Below are 18,377 nucleotides of genomic sequence, written 5' to 3'. Positions count from 1 at the left end.
ATTGGAAATGTAAGAAAAAAGGAATAAAATTCCAAAGTATGTCACTGTAACATCATTAAATTTAGTAGTTCTGGTTATAAAACTGTATTTTGACATGAAAACATTGCCAAGATATATTGCTAAGTAAAAAAAAAAAACAAAAACGTCGATTGTTAAAAAGGTTCTGAGCAATGTGATTCTATTTGTGAAAAGAATAGAATAGGCCTATGTGTATTTGTACTTGTATATTATAAATACCTGAAAGTATAACAAATCAGAGCACTTAGTTTTCAAGCAAATGAAATAAACTGTGCTCAGTTCAAATAGGGATGATTTATTGAAGCATACTGAATAGCTCACAAATCCCTGATGTGCCTCAGGTTAGCCATAGAGGCCACATATTTAGAAGCAATACAGAATAACTGGTTCTGCAAAGATGCCCCAGTAAGTGTCAGTGAGCACTTTGCTGCTGTCTGAATCACTGATGCCACTGCCTGGATGATGAATTTGCCTCCACTGTTTCTACTCTAGAGTGGATTCTGGACAGTTGCTGCTTTTTTGTGTAATCACCTTCCAATTCAGAGTCTGCTATAGGTGAATTTGATTGGCAGAACCAAAGTTTTGGACCTAGCTGCAAGGGAAACTGGGAAAGTGAATATGTGGAACTCACTTCTGTAGTGGACAAAGGGTCCTGCCTCATAAGGAGGGGGATTTACCAAATGCAGGGGAAGGATTCAGAAGTTCATTGCTAGGAAGAATGGGAACTGTGCACTGGAGACACCAGGAAATTGTTCACATTGGTTACTTCTGGGCAGAGGAGTTGAAAGGCCTGATGCGGGAGCCCAGGGAGGGCTTTTACTTTCATTTTACTTTTCTGTGCTCTTTGTATGTAATAATATAATAAAAGGACTGTGGGGAAAACAAAAACAAAAACAGTTTTTCCTTAAACTATTATATTATTCTCAGAACTTAAGAAAATTCTTCAAGCTAGGCACTTTCTTCAACTTCCTACTTTATTTCACTTTATACAAAATACATGTATGAAGATGTGAATTTGGTGTCAACATACCTTATATATAATCAGAGGTATGATAAATTATGATAAAATGGTGTATTAAGAATTGTAATGCAAAAATAAATAAATAAATAAATATTTGAATAAGTAAAAAGATTTACTCTTCAATTTCATCTGATTCAATCAGTTCTATATTATATGTACCTGATTGGGCAGAAAAATCATGAAATTTTTAAAACCTCTGGCATACCAGTGGTGGCTTTTGCTTTTGGGTTGGTGGAGCTCATTTTTGAGGACTATAATATTCAACTTTGAAAATTGAGTGTTGTCAATTAGTATAATTAATGAAGTGTTTATACAGGCAAGGTGTAAAAATAAAATACACTTAAAAATTTGGTTCTACTATGTGTGTTTTCCATAATTTTTTTTACCTGCCCCCATATATTTGCTGCTTGATGGAAAATTGGTGTGAAAACTTAATTTGGCTCAATAAAGTTTTAGCAAATATAGTAACAATTAAAAAAAAACCTTTTAAAAAGAACAGCTTCAGGTTTATAGAAAAAATATGAAGATAGTAGAGTACTCATCCACCTGCATACCCAATTTTCTCTATTATTTACATTTTATGCTGAAATTGCTGCAATTAATAAACCAAAGTTGACACATTATTATTGGTTAATGTCCATGCCTTATTAAGATTTCCTTAGTTCATAACTAAAGTCTTTTTTTCTGTTCCAGTATAGCTGATATATTGTATACATTTGCATTGTATACATTTAAATTGTTCTTATTAATCTGTATAGTAATGTCATGGAACCATATAATAAATGCTATTTCTATTTAAAATAATGTATGGAATTTGTCATAGTGAGGTTCATATACTTTTTCATGCACCAATGTCACATGAGAAAATAATAATTAACCTTTTGTTTCTCCCCCCAATGTATTTAGTGGAGCAGGTTCCTGTAGAACCATACAACATCCCACTGTCTCAGGCTGAAGTCATACAGGAGGGGAGTGATGTCACTCTTGTTGCCTGGGGCACTCAGGTCAGTAACCTTGATTTCCAACTGTTAAAGCCCATGTTGTGCTTGGGAAGCCCTTATTTTTAATCCTGATATATGAAGAATTGAAAATTATATTTTCTTTTTTTCAATCTGTCTTTAGTTGTTAATGAACCTTTATTTTATTCATTTATTTATATGTGGTGCTGAGAATTGAACCCAGTGCCTCACACATGCTAGGCAAGTGCTCTATCACTGAGCTACAACCCAGCCTCGAAAATTATGTTTTCTTTATATCTCAAGTCTGTTTGTTACCACTGATGCTGCTCCCTATCAATTTTATTAAGGTATAGTTGAAAGATAAAAATTATATATATTCAAGATATACAGAATGATGATTTGGTATATGACTACATTGTGAAATCATGTGACAATCAAATTAACACAATCATTACCACATGCTAGTTGTGTGTGTGTGTATGTGTGTGTGTGTGTTGAGACACTTAGAATTTACTCTCATTCAATTTCAAAGAAATAGTATAGTATTAGCTATAGTCATCATGCTGTACCTTCAATACTCAGAACTTACTTATATCTGAAAGTTTGTGTTACTGATTTCTGATCGGGGTGAGGTACTTATTCTGTTATATTAAAATATATAAGCATGTGGTGAAGTAATTAAAATATGTTGAATGTTTGTAAAAATGCTTTCATTAAAAATCCTTTGATGCACATTTTGCATATCCCCACCACTTATTGCTGCACTTATCTTTTTCATCCCCTTCCTGCCATCCCTCATTAATTTGCTGGCCATGTGGATCCACCCAGTGGTCTAGCCACAGAATCCTATGCCTTTCTCTTTTCCTGGGACTTCTCCATTGATCCCCCTTAGCTTTACCTAGTATTTATGGTCACATTTCTCTACCTCTAATTTTTTTTTTTTTTTTTTTTTTTTTTTTTTGAGATGGGTGCCTGCTACATTGCCCAGGACAATCTTGAGCTCCTGGGCTCAAATATTTCTCCTGCCTCAGCCTCCCAAGTAGCTGGGACTATAAGTGTGTACCACTGTACCTTGTCACCTCCAAGCTCAGGGCATTTTATGTTTGGTTGTGGACTCCTATCTCTTACATTCCTCTCTCTTCTTTTAAAGAAATCATCAGATTTTCTGTGCTAAGGAAAAGCTATTTAAGAAAATTTAAGACAGCATCATGTAAACACAATAACAAAAGTCATTTGCAGTGTCAGAAGCTCCTCTCTCCACCTGATTTTGGCTTTGAGCTGCAGTCCTTGTGGCTTATTTGCAGTGAGGTAACTGCTACCTGGGGAGTCACACTCATTGATGGTGCTCATGGTGGTTGTGCTGAACCTTTTTTTGTCCTCCCTCAGATGACTTTTTAATTCCCATTCCCCGATGGTGACCTTGTTTCTCTTTTAATGGGGTGTGTTTGGTACTACCTCCCATAGCTTACTCTCCCTTACACCCACCACTTTTGTGCTAATCTTTCCTTTCTTCTTTTTTAGTCTTTGAAGAGGAAGCGTCTGGTTTATTTATTTATTTTGTAGCTAGCACTACAAATCTGTTTCAGATTTGTTCCATTCTGTTCCATTTACTATCTCCGGGATTGGACCTGTTAGCTAGTCCCTCTCTCCTGCATGCTCAGTGCCTCCTTTCCATGTTGCTTTTATTAAAAGGGCACATCTCTTCACTCTTTGAACAATGATTTCCCCCTTAAATGCTATCATATCTTTCTGCTCACTTTTTTTTTTAGCGTATTAAAACATGCTGCTAAGCATATTTTATTAAATTCTTCAATCTGTATTCTGGAAATATATTCCATCTACAGCTTTTTCTTTGCAAATATAGAGTGGAAAGACCAAGATTTTGCGACAAGTTAACAATTTTTTTATGGTCGTAAGGTGTTATTGCTAAACTGAACTACTGTTTTCTACTTACATTTAAGTTAATTCTTTAGCTTCCCATATGTCTTTGTACTTAGGAGTTATGTTACCACTAATGAACTAAAACTGTTTTTTTGTAATTTTCTAATCTACATTTTAAACCAGCCCTTTTCCCATTCTTAGGTATAGACATTAGCTAATTTCTCTATGAAACCTGTTTGTTTTTAGCTTCTGGGGTACAGTGACTCCTATTACCCCTTTCCCTATCTCTTTAATATTTTGTTTTTGTTTTGTTTTTAGTGAACCCTTGTTCTGCTATTTCCCTTAAATGCTGGTGACCTACAGGGTTCCATGATTTTTGCTTTTTACTTCTCTCTTTACATGCTTTTCCTACAAGTTCTATTTCTGTGCTTTACTTACCTTCTGTGTGCTACCTTTGGAATCCATATCTCTGACATTGGCTTCTTTCCTTTTCACTAAGAAGGCCTTTACAGCTGTTTTCTAGACGCCTATATTTGATTATTTTGGTGAAATATGGAAGTCAATATGTCTAAGACAAATTTATGAATTCTCTGTGCAGAACAGTTTCTCTGACTGTAAACAGTAGCTCTCTGATTTTTAGGTTTGAATCTTTGAATTTAGTCATTCTCTGCATACTTTTCTCCTTCTTCTAGGTTCATGTGATCCGGGAGGTGGCTTCCATGGCACAAGAAAAACTTGGGGTGTCATGTGAGGTCATTGACCTGAAGACTATAATACCTTGGGATGTGGATACAGTTTGCAAGGTATAAATATAATGTTGATAGAACATCATTTCTTCAAGACATTGTGTCATACTTATTGGATATTTGCAAAGAATTGTTTTGTGGTGGTGAGCTGCATGAGCATTTTCACCTGATTTAAAATTTTTAAATTTGTAGTGTGAAAGGAATGAATGCTGTGTCATCAGCTTAATGCCCAAGGAATCAAATTAGAGTTGGTTTTTTTTTTTCCCTCTGACAGTTTTCTCTTTAAAATATTACAAAACTGAGCCTTTCATGTAGTCAGCTTGGGGTGAGTCATGTGAGCTATGAGGTGTTGCAAATAAGGAACTTTATCGTGGGAGTTGAAATCACCTGTTTTTTTTTTTTTAACTTCTTATTGGTTATGGCTCAATACGTTCAATAAGCAAAGTTTAATTTAGCCAGGTAAATGGTTTTGCTGAATTTTCATGCATCTTCTCTCCAGAATTGATGGGGATGGATTATTTTTTTAAAAACTTGCTCTCTTTATATCGCCTTAACATTGTGGATCACAGGGTGTTGTGTTGTAGGATTCTGGTTGCTCTGACTTAGAGCTTCTCTTTATCTTTGGCCTGAAGAGAATGATCTTGTTCTTACTATTAATGGGATTTACATAGTCCTCTCTCAAGAATATCATTTAGTTCTCATATACTTGTATATAACAGTTATCTTCTAATGTCGAGATAATTAAAAGTGTATCTGTCCTCATATTGGCATATAATAAAATTTAAGCTCTGTGATGGTTTCATCTTTTTAAGTCTAGGTAAGAATCACTTTTTTTTTTAATTTCCTAATGGAGCAGGATCCTAAGATCTATAGTATTTGTGATTTATTGTATATACTGTTTTTAGAGCTTTAGCAAGCTCAAAGCTATTGCATGCTATTTCTTATGCTATATGAAAATAAACTGTGGACACTACTTCTACAGATGTTTTTAGGTGAAGATTGTTTATAATTTAGTGGAAGATTAAAGACTTGTTACAGTAAATGTTTTTGTAGATTCACTGGCATCAGCAGAACACTTGACAGGATTACAAATGATTTTGATTTCAATAATCCTAAGCCCTCATGAGTGTAGTTGCAGTATTTCAGGTTGAATTATTCATAGCTGCATGAAAATAATTTAATGCTTTTTTTAAGGCATTTTTAGATCAAGTCAGACCCTGGGTGTTTTCTTAAATAGCCAAATGCTCCAAATTCTGGTTAAATTGGAGCTTGCCTCTTGTTTTTAACACATTTGAGTTTGTGTTTTCAGGGTGGATGGTACTTCTGTATGGGGATATGATGTTTTGTCCTGGAGTGGTGAGGTATTCATATGTGATCAGGGCAAGCCTTTTTTTTAATATACATATTTTTATACCTTCTACATTTAAAATGGATTTGTAGTATCTTACAGTAAAATACATAACATCACCCCAACTTGGTAACCATGAAAGTAAAGAGAGGAGAGAGAGAGGAAAAAAGAACATGGTAATTATTTATGTTTGTTTCCATTTGGTTTTTCCTTCCTGTATTAAATTTACTGGTTGCATCTTTTATGGTCCTGGAATGTCAACCCAGTGTCCTTAGGGCTCTGTCCTACTAGGAAAGATGAAAGAGGAGGCTGGAGTCCTCTACTGCATGAGACAGTGATGCATTAAACCTTGGACCTGTCAGTCTCATTTTCTTAGTCTTCTATTGGGATCCTTTCATCATGTTATTTTCCTGCTTGATGACCCTCCAGTTCTGACAGTGAAAGCCAGCCTGTCATTTGTTGATTACTTGGGTCTATTTGGGACTCTTTTTATTGCTGATTGTGGTACATCTCCTGTTTTTCTTTCATGTATCAAAAGAGAAAAATTTTGGTAGTAAGCTTTTTTCCTTAGGATTTGAAAGAGGGCCCTATAGCCAAACATTCGTATTAAAAATGATAGCTTTTTTAGTTTAACTAAAGTTAGGCTTCTCTTCTTCATCTTTATGAATTCTATAATAATCAAAATTTGTTTTTATGGTTCTCAGTGATATCAGTTTTTCTAGTAGGATAAAATTCAGCTCTATTCGATGTATGTTAAACTTGATACCACTGTACATCTTTTGGAATGCCTAATCAAAAAAAGCCTACTAAAGGTAAAAATGATGTGTTGAACACATTCAGTATTATGCAGTATTCCATAAAGTGACTCTAGGACAGTTGAAAAGTTCATACTTTTTGCTTAGTCTTGGTGTGTTTGTTGTTTAGAAGATATGTATATGAAAACATTGTTTAAGGACAGACAAAGCAGCAGAGATTTTGAATGTTGTCCAGGGAAGTTACAAAACAGGAATTATATAAAATAAACTTTGTAGAACCAATATATATATATATATATATATATATATATATATATATACTTGATGATAAGAAGTCAGCTGTCCCAGTTATTCTTGGGTTATTAGTGAAGTGTAAATTTTTATTAGGTTATAATCAAACGTATGTTACAATTCCTGTTGTGGCAATGGATGTGACAGTGAAAGAGTATGTAACAAACTAGTAAGACTATAAATTAGGCTAGTCCAAAAGAAGGAAAGGAGATTTGTACAAAAAACAGGTGGGTAAATAGAAAACTGCTTGTAAGATGAAAGATATAAACCTCCAAATAGAAGTAATTAAATAAATACAAACGAATTAAATAATCATAACAATTTTGTAAATGAATTATAGGTTAAATGGACAAATTCCTGGGAAAATTAGAATCATTTAAAGTTGGTAAAAGAGCTATTAGAAAATCTGAATTGTCATTATCTGTTTAAGACATTAAATCCATTTTCAGTAACCTGCACGAAAAGAAAACCCTAGACTTATGACTTTACTGGTAAACTCTATAAAACACAATCTTTATGCAAACTCTTATTGACAGTGGAACCAGAGGGGCAACTTTTTTTTTTGTACCTGGGATGTAACCTAGAGGTGCTTAACCACTAAGCCACATCAGTGGCTTTTTATTTTATTTTTTATTTTAAGAGAGAATATTGCTAAGTTACTTAGGGCCTCACTAAGTTTTGCTAAGGCTGGCCTTGAACTTGCAATCCTCCTGGCTCAGTTTCCCAAGTCACTGGATTGCAGGCATGTGTCACTGTGCCTGGCTAAAGAGGAAGCTTTCAAGTTCTTTTTGTAAGGCCAGCATAATCTTCATATCAAACCTATAGTACCCTATAATAAAATAAAATTATAGATAAACTTTTCTTATGAACATAAGTAATGTTCACATTCACAAACCAGTTTATGAAATTTCTCAAGTTAAAAGAAAACAAGATAAATAAAAATCTTGCAATATATAAACAGCAGTTATTAAAATTCCATATCTACTCATGATTACAATTTTTTGGCAACTATGAAATGGAAGTGAATTCTTTTATTCTGATGAAGAGTAGTCACAAAATGCCTGTAGCAAAAATAATATTTTCTAGTAAAAATTGTGCAGTTTTCTCCTTGAGGTCAGGACTCTCTAGGGGAAAATATAGTGATACACATGTCAGAACTTTCCACAGAAAATTCCAAAATATTATTCAGGAAAATCAAAGATGCAAATAAACTGAATTCAATTTAGTTTGAGTACCCCTTATCCAAATGTTTGGGACCAGAAGTGTTTCAGGTTTTAGTTTTTAGATTTGGGAAATTTGCATGGATGTTGCCAGTTGAGCTTCTCTAATTCAAACATTTAAAATCTGAACTGCTGTGAAATCCCAAACTTTCTGAGCTTCACATAGGGCTCAAAAAAGTTTCATATTTCAGAACATTTCGGTTTTGAGGTTTTTGGATCAAGATGTTCAACCTTGTACCCTGTTAACGGATTGTCAGGCCAAGAATAGCCATGACAACCTTAAAGAAAAAGATTGGAGGTCTTAGTTACCAAATGTCAAGATGTGTCATGGCTGCAGTTATGACAGTGCTGAATTGGTATAAAGGTACACAGATAGAATCCAGAAAGAGATCTGCTGGATTGAGGACAAAGGTGACATCGCAGTTCACAGTGGAACAGCTTGTTTTGTTCAGTAAATGATGTTCATTAATTAATGATGATTTCATGAAAATTAACCCTTACCACACCACCTTCAATTCCAGATGAATTGAAGATCTAATTGTAAAAGAAAGAATGATGAAGTCTTTGGGAAAAAGCATAGATAAATTTATTTATTTATCTATGTATTTATTTTTGGTATTTAGAGTTGAATGCAGGGGCACTTTACCACTAAGCTACATTTTCAGCCCCTTTTATTTTTTATTTTGAGACAGGGTCTCACTAAATTGCCTAGGCTGGCCTCAAACTAGTCTCCTGAGTAGCAGGATTGACAGGAATGTGCCATTGCACCTGGTGTGAATGTCTTTATGATTTTGTGCACTAACAAAACCCTAGCATTAAAAAAAGCTGCTGATTTCATTAAAATTAAAAAAAAATATTATCAAAAGGACATTAGTAAGAGACTAGACAATCCTGAAATGTGGAGAAACTCAAGGAAATTTAGATCATGAAACATTAAGTACTTTGACTTAAAAAATAGTTAAAAAAGCAAAAATAAATAAATAAATAAGTAAACAAACATAAGCAGACATCCCAAGAGAAATATGGCCAAAGCTCTTGAGAAAGAGTTTCAGAAAGTAGCTGTCCAAATGGCCAATAAGCATATGAAAAGTTGGTCAATTTTTCTTATCATCAGGAAATGAAAATTAAAGTCCTAATGTAATAGGATCAGAGACCTTTGTTAAATATTAAAATACTAATGTTGGCAAGACTGTGAAGCAACCCATCTCTCGTATATTATTGATGGTACTATAAATTGGTACAACCAATTTGAAAAGTTGTGAGTATCCATCTAAACCCTGTAAACCAGCAATTCTACATATCCCTTCATATGCAATCAATCAATCAATCAATGATTTATATGTATCAAATAGAAATGTACACAAGATAAGTACAAGAATTTTCATAGGCATACAGTTTCTTATAAATCTATACTATAAACTATTTAAATGCCCATCAACCAGAGAATGGATGAATAATGAGTAAATAGAATATTCTTTGGCAATGAGAATTAATGAACTAAAACACTAGTGACAGTGTGTACTCATCTCACAAACATAACTTAAGGCAGACTCAAATAAGCATGTTATGTATGACTTTATTTAAATAATATTCGCAGTAGGCAAAAATGATGTTATGCTATTGCTCTGGGCCAGTGAATATCATGAGGACAGTTAATAATTGGAAGGGGGCTTGAGGAAGTAGTACTGATTGCCAGTGACAGTTTCTTGTTGAAGAAACTTTTTAGTAACAACTCATTTCTTCAACTTTTTGAAGAAATTTTAGTAATCATTAATACTAAAATTCAGTTTTTGAAAATTGAAAACACTCATTTTGTACATTTTAAAAACTTTAATTGACACATAATAATTGCATATATTTATGGGAAAGAGTGTGCTGTTTCACTTTTTTATATATATCCTGTACTTCAACAAATGACACACAAATAAGTAAATAAATAAAAATTAGAGAGAAGCTTTATTCTCCATCTGATTACTTTTCTTTTTATCACTCTTTGAACATCCCTTTCTGAAAATCCCAAGTCCAAAATGCTCCAAAATGTGAAACTGCTAAAAAAAAAATCTTGGATTGTGGATTTTCAAGTTAGGGAATGCTTAATAGGTAAAGTCTATGTGAATGTTCCAATATCCAAAATATTTTAAAAGTAGAAACATTCCTGGTCCCAGGCATATCTGATAAGGAACACGCAGCCTGTACCATGCGCCTTTCTGTCAGCTAAGGGAGAGCGTGCGCCTTTCTGTCAGCTAAGGGAGAGCGTTGGTGTGCTTTATCCAGCAGGACTTTCTTTAGTCCTGCATATCTGTCCACATCCTTGTTCAGTTTCTCTTTATAACCAAGCTCTGTTGTCTCACTTGTGTGAAACAGGAGCTCAGAAGTAGAGCTGTGCTCACGGAGGTCTTCCCAGGAATGAGAATAGTGGTTAAGGTTGTGAGCTTTAGTGGATTTTCCTGCTGAGATCCAGATCACATTCAGGAGGAGTTAAAAGTGAGCTACCACATTAACAAAACAGTGGCCAGGCAGAAGGAGCCCTTGAGGAGCTGTCACATTTGAAAGGAAGATTTTTCTTTAAGTTCAGAGAAGCTGCCTATGAAAAATAAGATCTTGATTTTTGTAGGAGAATGACAAGCTTTGAAAGAAACTCAAGATTTCAATAGTCATATTGTCATTTAATTTAGAATCAGTTACATACAACACTGAGAAAAAGAAAAAGAAAAAATTACGAAGCGTAGGGATGGCCATATTTATCGAGAAAATTATTACTTATTATTTGGACATAATTATACATTCACTGAAGATTAAATTGTGTGAATTATTAAAATTAAGGGTTTTGCCTTTAGACTTTGAAATTCTTTTGTTTCTCTCTTTCTCTCATGCCCTGCCTCCCTGCATTTAATTCCAAAGCAGATCCTGTTGCCTACACAGTATGTCCAAAATCTGACCACCATTTCTGTTATTACCCTTGATCAGGGTGCAGACCCCTAACATTTCTAAGTTTTGGCCCTAGCATCCTAACTGCTGTCTCTTGCTTCTGACCTTCCTTTGCCATAGGCAGAATTTCATCATGAGTCACATAGTATCCCTTCTAGTCTCAAGGCCTCAATAGTTTCCCATTAAACTTTGTAAAAAAGTCAAATGCCTTACCAAAGCCTATAAGGACCCCGTCTCACCATTCCACATCTCCACTGTACATCCACCCTTCAGGAAATACTCTGTTGTCAGATATGTATCCTGGATCATGGTTCACTCTGTTAGGTCACTATGCAAACAGATTCTCATTAAGGACCATCTTGACCAGATTGCTTAATATTTATTTCTTCTTTTCTCACCAAGACCTCCGTCTACCTTTCCTTTCTTTTTCTTCATAACATGATCTAACAAAATGTTATTTATTTTTTTTAGAATTAGTATATTTTATTTTTTCTCTTTCCACACTTTTATTGGTGCATTATAGTTGTTGTTTTATATATATATACACACACACACACTTTTGGTACCAGGGATTGAATTCAGGGGCACTCAACCACTCAGCTACATCCCCAGCCCTTTTTTATATTTTATTTAGAGACAGGGTCTCATTGAGTTGCTTAGGGCTTCTCTAAGTTGCTGAGACTGACTTTGAACATGCCATCCTCTTGTTTCAGCCTCCCAAGCTGCTGGGATTACATATTCTTACATGCAACAATATAACAATATTATTTGGTTAATATCATTCCTAGCATTTACCCCCTCCCTTCTTGCCTCCTATCACGTAGTCCTTTTCTTCTACTGATCTCCCTATGATTTTTCTTTTTTTAAAAATTTGTTCTTTTTAGATATACATGACAGTAGAGTGTATTTTGATATATTATATATACTTATTCTAATTAGGATCCCATTCTTGTAGTTGTACATGATGTGGTGTTTCACTGGTAGTGTATTCATATATGAACATAGGAAAGTTATGTCAATTCATTCTACTGACTTAGCAATAAAAAAGAATGACTTTATGACTTTTACCAGTAAATGGACTGACATGGAGACTATCATGCTAAGTGAAATAAGCCAGTCCCCCAAACCAAAGGCTGAATATTCTTTCTGACAGGAAAATGCTAACACAAGTTAAAAGGGTGAGGGGAGAATAGACATTCAGTGGATTAGACTCTCTTTGATTTTCTCTCGCTTCCCTTACCTTTCCTTTTCTTTTTCTTCTCTAGCTTCCAAATATGAGAGAAAACATACAACCCTTGATCTTCTGAGTTTGGCTTTATTTTTCTTAATAGTTGTTCATTTTTCATAATGATATGTTGAAATTTTTTACTTAAATTTTCATTAGAATAGGACAAATTTGTCTTTCCCAAAAGACAAAGTGAAGTTGACTTTATGGTAAACTTCAATTATCTTTAATTTCTAAGAAAAGAATTTGTATGGATAATTCCATTTTATGTATGGATGAAAGTTATTATTTTTTGTAGCAGATTTTAAAACATTTTTCTTTTGAATGTGGTTATCTCCAAAACTTGAAAATTCATGTTTTCTCAAGGAATACATACTGGATGTGATTTTATCTTGGAAAAATAAATTAAGTCCACATGAACATGGATTGATACAGCATGTTAAGACATTTACATTTATTGAGGTATGTGGTCATTTACTTCTTTCATAAATGTCTGTTCTTAATTTTTTATGGTTTTCAAGCCTTTTTAAATTTAAATTTTATTTTATTTTTTGTTGCTTCATTGTTACCTAGCTATATGGGATCCAGAAGAGTATAACTGAGAAATGTACATTGGTCAGAGACGGTCTGTAGTGTTTTGTCATGAATCAAGAGCACTTGTTTTACTGTTCCAACCTTAATTTACCAATTTGTGCTTTTCAGAGCCTTTTTTCTTCTTATTTCCTTGTCTGCATTACATTGTATGGGATTTTGGCTGGAAGAGGTCATCCTGGGCCAGTTCCCTTTGGTAGGCTCATAGCCACCATGCACAGCTTTGGGTCAAGAATTTTCTCTGTGCAAACACATTATGCTATAAGATTACTGTCTCCTTGCTTCCACTCTACCCTAAAAGCAACCTCTTTCTTTCCTGAGGTTCTCTGGGCATTTTTTTTTTTTGAATCAGAATTTTTTAACAAAATTAGGAAATGATATAGAAAGAATCTCTGTCTGGTCTTCTCTCCAGCTCTTTCTCTTACCCTTACCTTTCTCATTTAAATGTAAGTTACCCAGCAAAAAGTATGATCTGCCCAAAGACATAAATGGTTGTTCTTTGGCTACATATCAGGGCACCTCTAGTCTTGGAGTATTTGGGGGTTACTCTGTCATAGCTGCAAGGCAAGGTCTCAGAGATATTGCAGTTTAATGCTCAAAGTCATTCTGCTGTAGCATGAGGGAGTGACCCTATTGGAAGGGAGCACTCAGGGTCCCTAGATTGAAATTTCCTATCTCCTGCCCTTTCACTCCACTGTTTCCATTCTTGTTACAGAAGACTTCACTGTGGGCTAGATATTAAGGCTAGCAGGGGTGGGTGGGGATGAGGTTCTGGGGGTAGAGATCTCAACAAAGAAGGAGGGATATTGTAGGAGTGGAACTGGGAAGGAGTTAAATTCTGATTGGATGTGTGTAGTTAGTTGCTTATATATCAGAATGACCAAGTGCTTAGTCTTGCCTTGGCCTCTGGATTAATCTGTGTAAGTATTAATAGAGGAAAACATGTTTAGAAGACCATGTTATCGAAGACTCATTGATTAAATTAAAGTCTAATTTTTGTATCATTCAAGTTTGATTTTTAAATTTTTCATAGGGTTGATTTATACCTTGATGAATTTTATTTTATTTTTTAATTGAGATGGCTAATAACTAGCAAATTAATATGTAGGGCCCGGACTTTGTACTGCATGGCTTGTAATTGGTTTTGTGGGGAAGCTGAAGTATTTGATTTTTAGAGAATCCTTAATGGTTAAGCACTACCAATTATATACATTTCAAAAATTGGTGTCTGGAGCTAAATGAATAATTCGGTGTTAACTAGGAGCCATTTTGCTTGAGGGTATGTGTGAGTGTGTGTGAGAGAGAGGGAGAGATGTGGAGGGAAGGAGAGACAGAGGCTGGGCTCAAATGGCCAGGGAGGGGCTGCCAGTGGGAGAGGAAGGAAGAGAGAACAAAAGAGAAACTGAAAACAAGAACTTCCTTGTCAGGTGTAATTAGTAACTGAAATTAGGAAGGTGAAGGGGTAATGGAGATAGTAACACCAGCAATGACCGCTAGAGGCCTCTCTTAGGCCAGGTTTAATGGCTAATATCACCAAGTTTTCCTAGTGGGGCCTGACTATCCTTGTAAATGAAACATATGTTTTGTTATAGTTCTGAATGAATAGTGTGCCAGTAGTTTTGTTCTAGAGCATGTGTTATGATGTGACTTAGATGTTTTATTTAGTTTACATATCAGAATAACTGATAATCTATTGGATTGAAAACAACAAATTAGTAATCTCGTCTCTAAATAAATCTTTAGCAAAAACATGTAATCAAAGAATGTTACCAAATATTCATAGATCTTTTTGACAGTATAAGGATATTTGGGGTTTTAAATTATTATTATGTGTTTAATTGTTGAGTATTTTATATTCTTGATGGCAGATCCTAAGATATTTTAGGTTGTAAAAAATTGTATTTCTTTATGTTTAGGACAAACTTCTAATATAAAAAACTATTAAGAAACAATACAGCAGTCTTATATTTATTCTCTGGGGAAAAAATAAGTTTTTTTTTTTTTTTTCTTGAGAAGTAAGTAAAACAAGTCTCAATTTTAGTTTGGAATTGTTTTTGATGTGGTTTGACCTTGCAAAGAAAGTGGATGTGACGTTGTCCTCCTGTTTGATAAGAACTTATTGTTATTCTTTTCCAAAATAGGAATGCCAATAGTTTGGAACTTGCTAAGCTGTCCTTCCTGTGGGATTTTCTTTGTCATGTTATAGCACGTTGACTGTTATAAGAATCCGAACCCATTTGGGGCTCTTAAATGCTATATTGGGATGAGATTGCAACATATATTGCCCTGCTTGGTGGTCTTTGGCCAGTTCCTCTTAGGCCTACTGCAGGCAGGGAGTTTATATATTTTTTGTATTGCTAGATTCCCAATAGTTACCAAGAGTGTCTAGAATGTAGTAGGTGCTCATTATAGATTTGTTGAAAGATCTTGTTCAATTTTAAAAATCATCTGTGGTCTTTGGTTTTTTAAATTGGTAATTTCTGCAGGAAAAAGTACACTGAGAATATCATTCCTGCCACCTGGCTTATTTTGTTATAATCTAGGTAGGTTTTTCTGACCTGATTCTGTGTAATATAGTTTATATAACAGAACTTAGCATAGTCCCTGGTGAGTGAAAAAGGTTAAAAGTATATCTTGTGCACATCTCCTTTCATATTCAGTTCTTCTAATGATGTCATCGTCATTATATAGATAAGGGCTTAGCAAACATTTTCTATGAAGGGCCAGAAAGCTAAGGTTTGGAGAAGGTGGAATATCTGATAGCTGGTTCGGGACAGGGCTGGCTTTATCCCAGATTGCTGGGTGCCAGAGCCTTAACTTCTTTCTTATAACATGCAGCTTCTTAAGCAAAGATTGAATAGAATTTGTAAATATTTTCTAGATTTGATGAAATAACTGGCTGTGATTTAAATGTTATCTGAAAGCATAAGAGATATTGGCAACAGAAATGTATTTATGGGGAGCAGTAATATTTTTAGTTCATGTCTGTTTCATGCCAGGCTTTTTGTTAGACCATCCGTGTTCTGATTTAATCCTTTTCAGGTATTCTATGTGCTAAGAATTATTATTCTTGCTTAGAGAGAAGGAAATTGAGATTCAGAAAGATGAGAAACATCCCTAAGTCACTCAGCTAAGAAGTGGGAAGCACTGCAGGTCAACCTTAGGTCTTAAATTCTTGAAGCCTGATTTTATCATAGTACAATAGTGCCTCATGTTAGAATATTTATTTTACAATTAAATTATTTCATGCTTAAAAAATCATCACTTGAGAGTTTTACTGATGAAATATTTCTAAATTTCAGCTTGTAGCATATTTTTTAACATGTCTAGGAAATTTCTAACACATTTATCCACTTGTATAGTGCTTAAAAAACATATGTGTGTATGTGGAAGACTTTCCTAAATACTTTGAAAATCACATTAACAAGTTGTCTTTATTTGATGTTACTTTTGTTTCTTTCTACATGGAACTGAATAAAGCAAGATTAAGTTGTATAATTATATTTTCTATTTCTAATCCTGTTTGGTGTGTTTTTGAATTATCCCTTTAATACACTTAAATTATTTGAGTTTGACTCAAGATTTTCGTTTTGTTGAAACTATTTGCTTTTGTTGTATTGAACAATAGTGAAGATAAAGAAATGCATTACCTCATTTCAGAGTGAAAAAAGGTCATATGCATTGTGCTCTTAGTTTAACATGTTAGGTACAGTGTAAGAAATCTTATCGTGTTGTCTACTTTTCTTGATGGTCATTTAATTTATGCTTCTACATTAACCATATACTTAGAAAATTATTATTATTTTTGTCTTTTCCTATTATAATAAAATCCTGGTTTTGCAGGATTTTATATGATCTAACTATGATAATTTCTAACTATGATAATTTCGCCTAAATATTTATTGAAACTGTGGTCTACAAAGGCTTTTAAAAAAGGAAATTACCCTTCTCTATTCCATTATTTGGGCTGCCCTTATCAAACGTGGCTAGTTAATCCTTCCAAATACATATACTCCCTAACATATTGTCTTATTGCTTTTCTTCCTGGAACTTGGTTTGTCTGTTGTTTATATATATATTTACACCTTTAATTGCTATATTTTTAAAATTTATCTGTCCTACATCTTAAGTTTATTTTCAATATTTTGTGTATTTTTGATGATATTGTGATAGTGTAGTATTATAGTTTTTCCTTTGTTTACATTGTCTTTTTCAGTGTGGCGGTAGAAGAGATTTTAAAAATTAAGGTTACACTTTAACATGACTACAAAATATATAATATAGCACAGTTTCTAATGCAAAACCACATTTTCCCTTCTTTCTCTCCTCTCTAAACACTTTCAACTGCTTCTGTATTTTGTTCTTTCAGTGGCTGCTTTCATATCACTAAGTTACGTTGCATAGATACTTCTGCTGTTAAGAATATATATATTTATCTATAGTTATTTCTGCAAAGTCCTGAATTCACCACAGATGCCTACTAAAAAATAATGGGATTATGGAAAAAATAGGTTGGGCAGCCCATTTAAAAACCTTTTTTTCAACTTTGTAGTGAGAGCAAGGAAGAGTTTGTAACTAGTCAGGAAAGACGGAGCCTGTTTAATTACTGAGTTAAAGGCAAAATGCATCAAAGTTGGGGAGACTGTGCAATAAACACCTCTAAGGCAGAGCAGACGGGACAGCCCAGGCCAGGAGGCAGAGCGCACAGTCCTGCTCCTCTCTGAGGCTGAGTCAGCACTGTGGTTATACTTTGCCATTCACTTTGTTTCTTAATGGCACGAAACAGTAATGTGCTGGGGCAAATTGCATGGATGCCAACATGGCTAGGTTAGTTGCTGCCACCTTTGGCTGAAAAGCATGTTTCCCACTAGTGCCAGGAAAATGAACTTCCCTTGCCCAGTCCATTCCCTTACGAGGTTCACTGCTGATTGGAGGATACTGGCTCCCCTCTTCTTTTAGGCTATGCTATAGACTAGAAAAATAGTTTCTTCACATTTTACCCTGAAAAAGTGGGATTAATGATCAGGTGATCTATTAAAATAAAATGTGGAGACTGTGTAAAAATGTTTTGGGTGATTCCAGAACAAGAGATCCATCACAATCACAGGTGTATCAACATCCTCATCTTTGACTTTAAGCATTATTCACTCACACTGTGATGGTTTGGATGTGAGGTGTCTCCCAAAAGGTCACATGTCTGACAATGAAAGAAGGTTTGGAAGAGAAATGATTGGGTTATAGCCTTAACCCAGTCAGTGAATTAATACCTGATGGAATTAACCAAGTGGTAACTGGAGGCAGGTGGGATGTGGCTGAAGGAAGTGGTTCATTGGGGGTGTGGCTATGGGATATATATATATATTTGTATCTGGAGAGTGGAGTCTCTCTCTGCTT

At 34.5% G+C, this 18,377-nt stretch overlaps 1 protein-coding gene across 2 annotated transcripts in view; it reads left to right on the top strand.

Annotated features, from left to right (window-relative positions):
• Positions 1 to 18,377, top strand: part of Bckdhb (branched chain keto acid dehydrogenase E1 subunit beta) — a 187,955-nt gene that overhangs the window by 62,366 nt on the left and 107,212 nt on the right. The window contains exons 7-9 of one of the 2 annotated variants that reach the window (XM_077801776.1): positions 1,946 to 2,043; positions 4,572 to 4,682; positions 12,759 to 12,854. In XM_077801776.1, coding sequence (XP_077657902.1) covers positions 1,946 to 2,043; positions 4,572 to 4,682; positions 12,759 to 12,854 — 305 coding nt within the window. The remainder of the gene's footprint in view (positions 1 to 1,945; positions 2,044 to 4,571; positions 4,683 to 12,758; positions 12,855 to 18,377) is intronic. The other variant, XM_026410869.2, reaches the window with a different exon arrangement.

This window comes from Urocitellus parryii, chromosome 8 (genome assembly GCF_045843805.1).
Source record: "Urocitellus parryii isolate mUroPar1 chromosome 8, mUroPar1.hap1, whole genome shotgun sequence".
NCBI lineage: Eukaryota > Metazoa > Chordata > Mammalia > Rodentia > Sciuridae > Urocitellus > Urocitellus parryii.
This window is presented reverse-complemented; position numbering and strand designations above follow the sequence as displayed.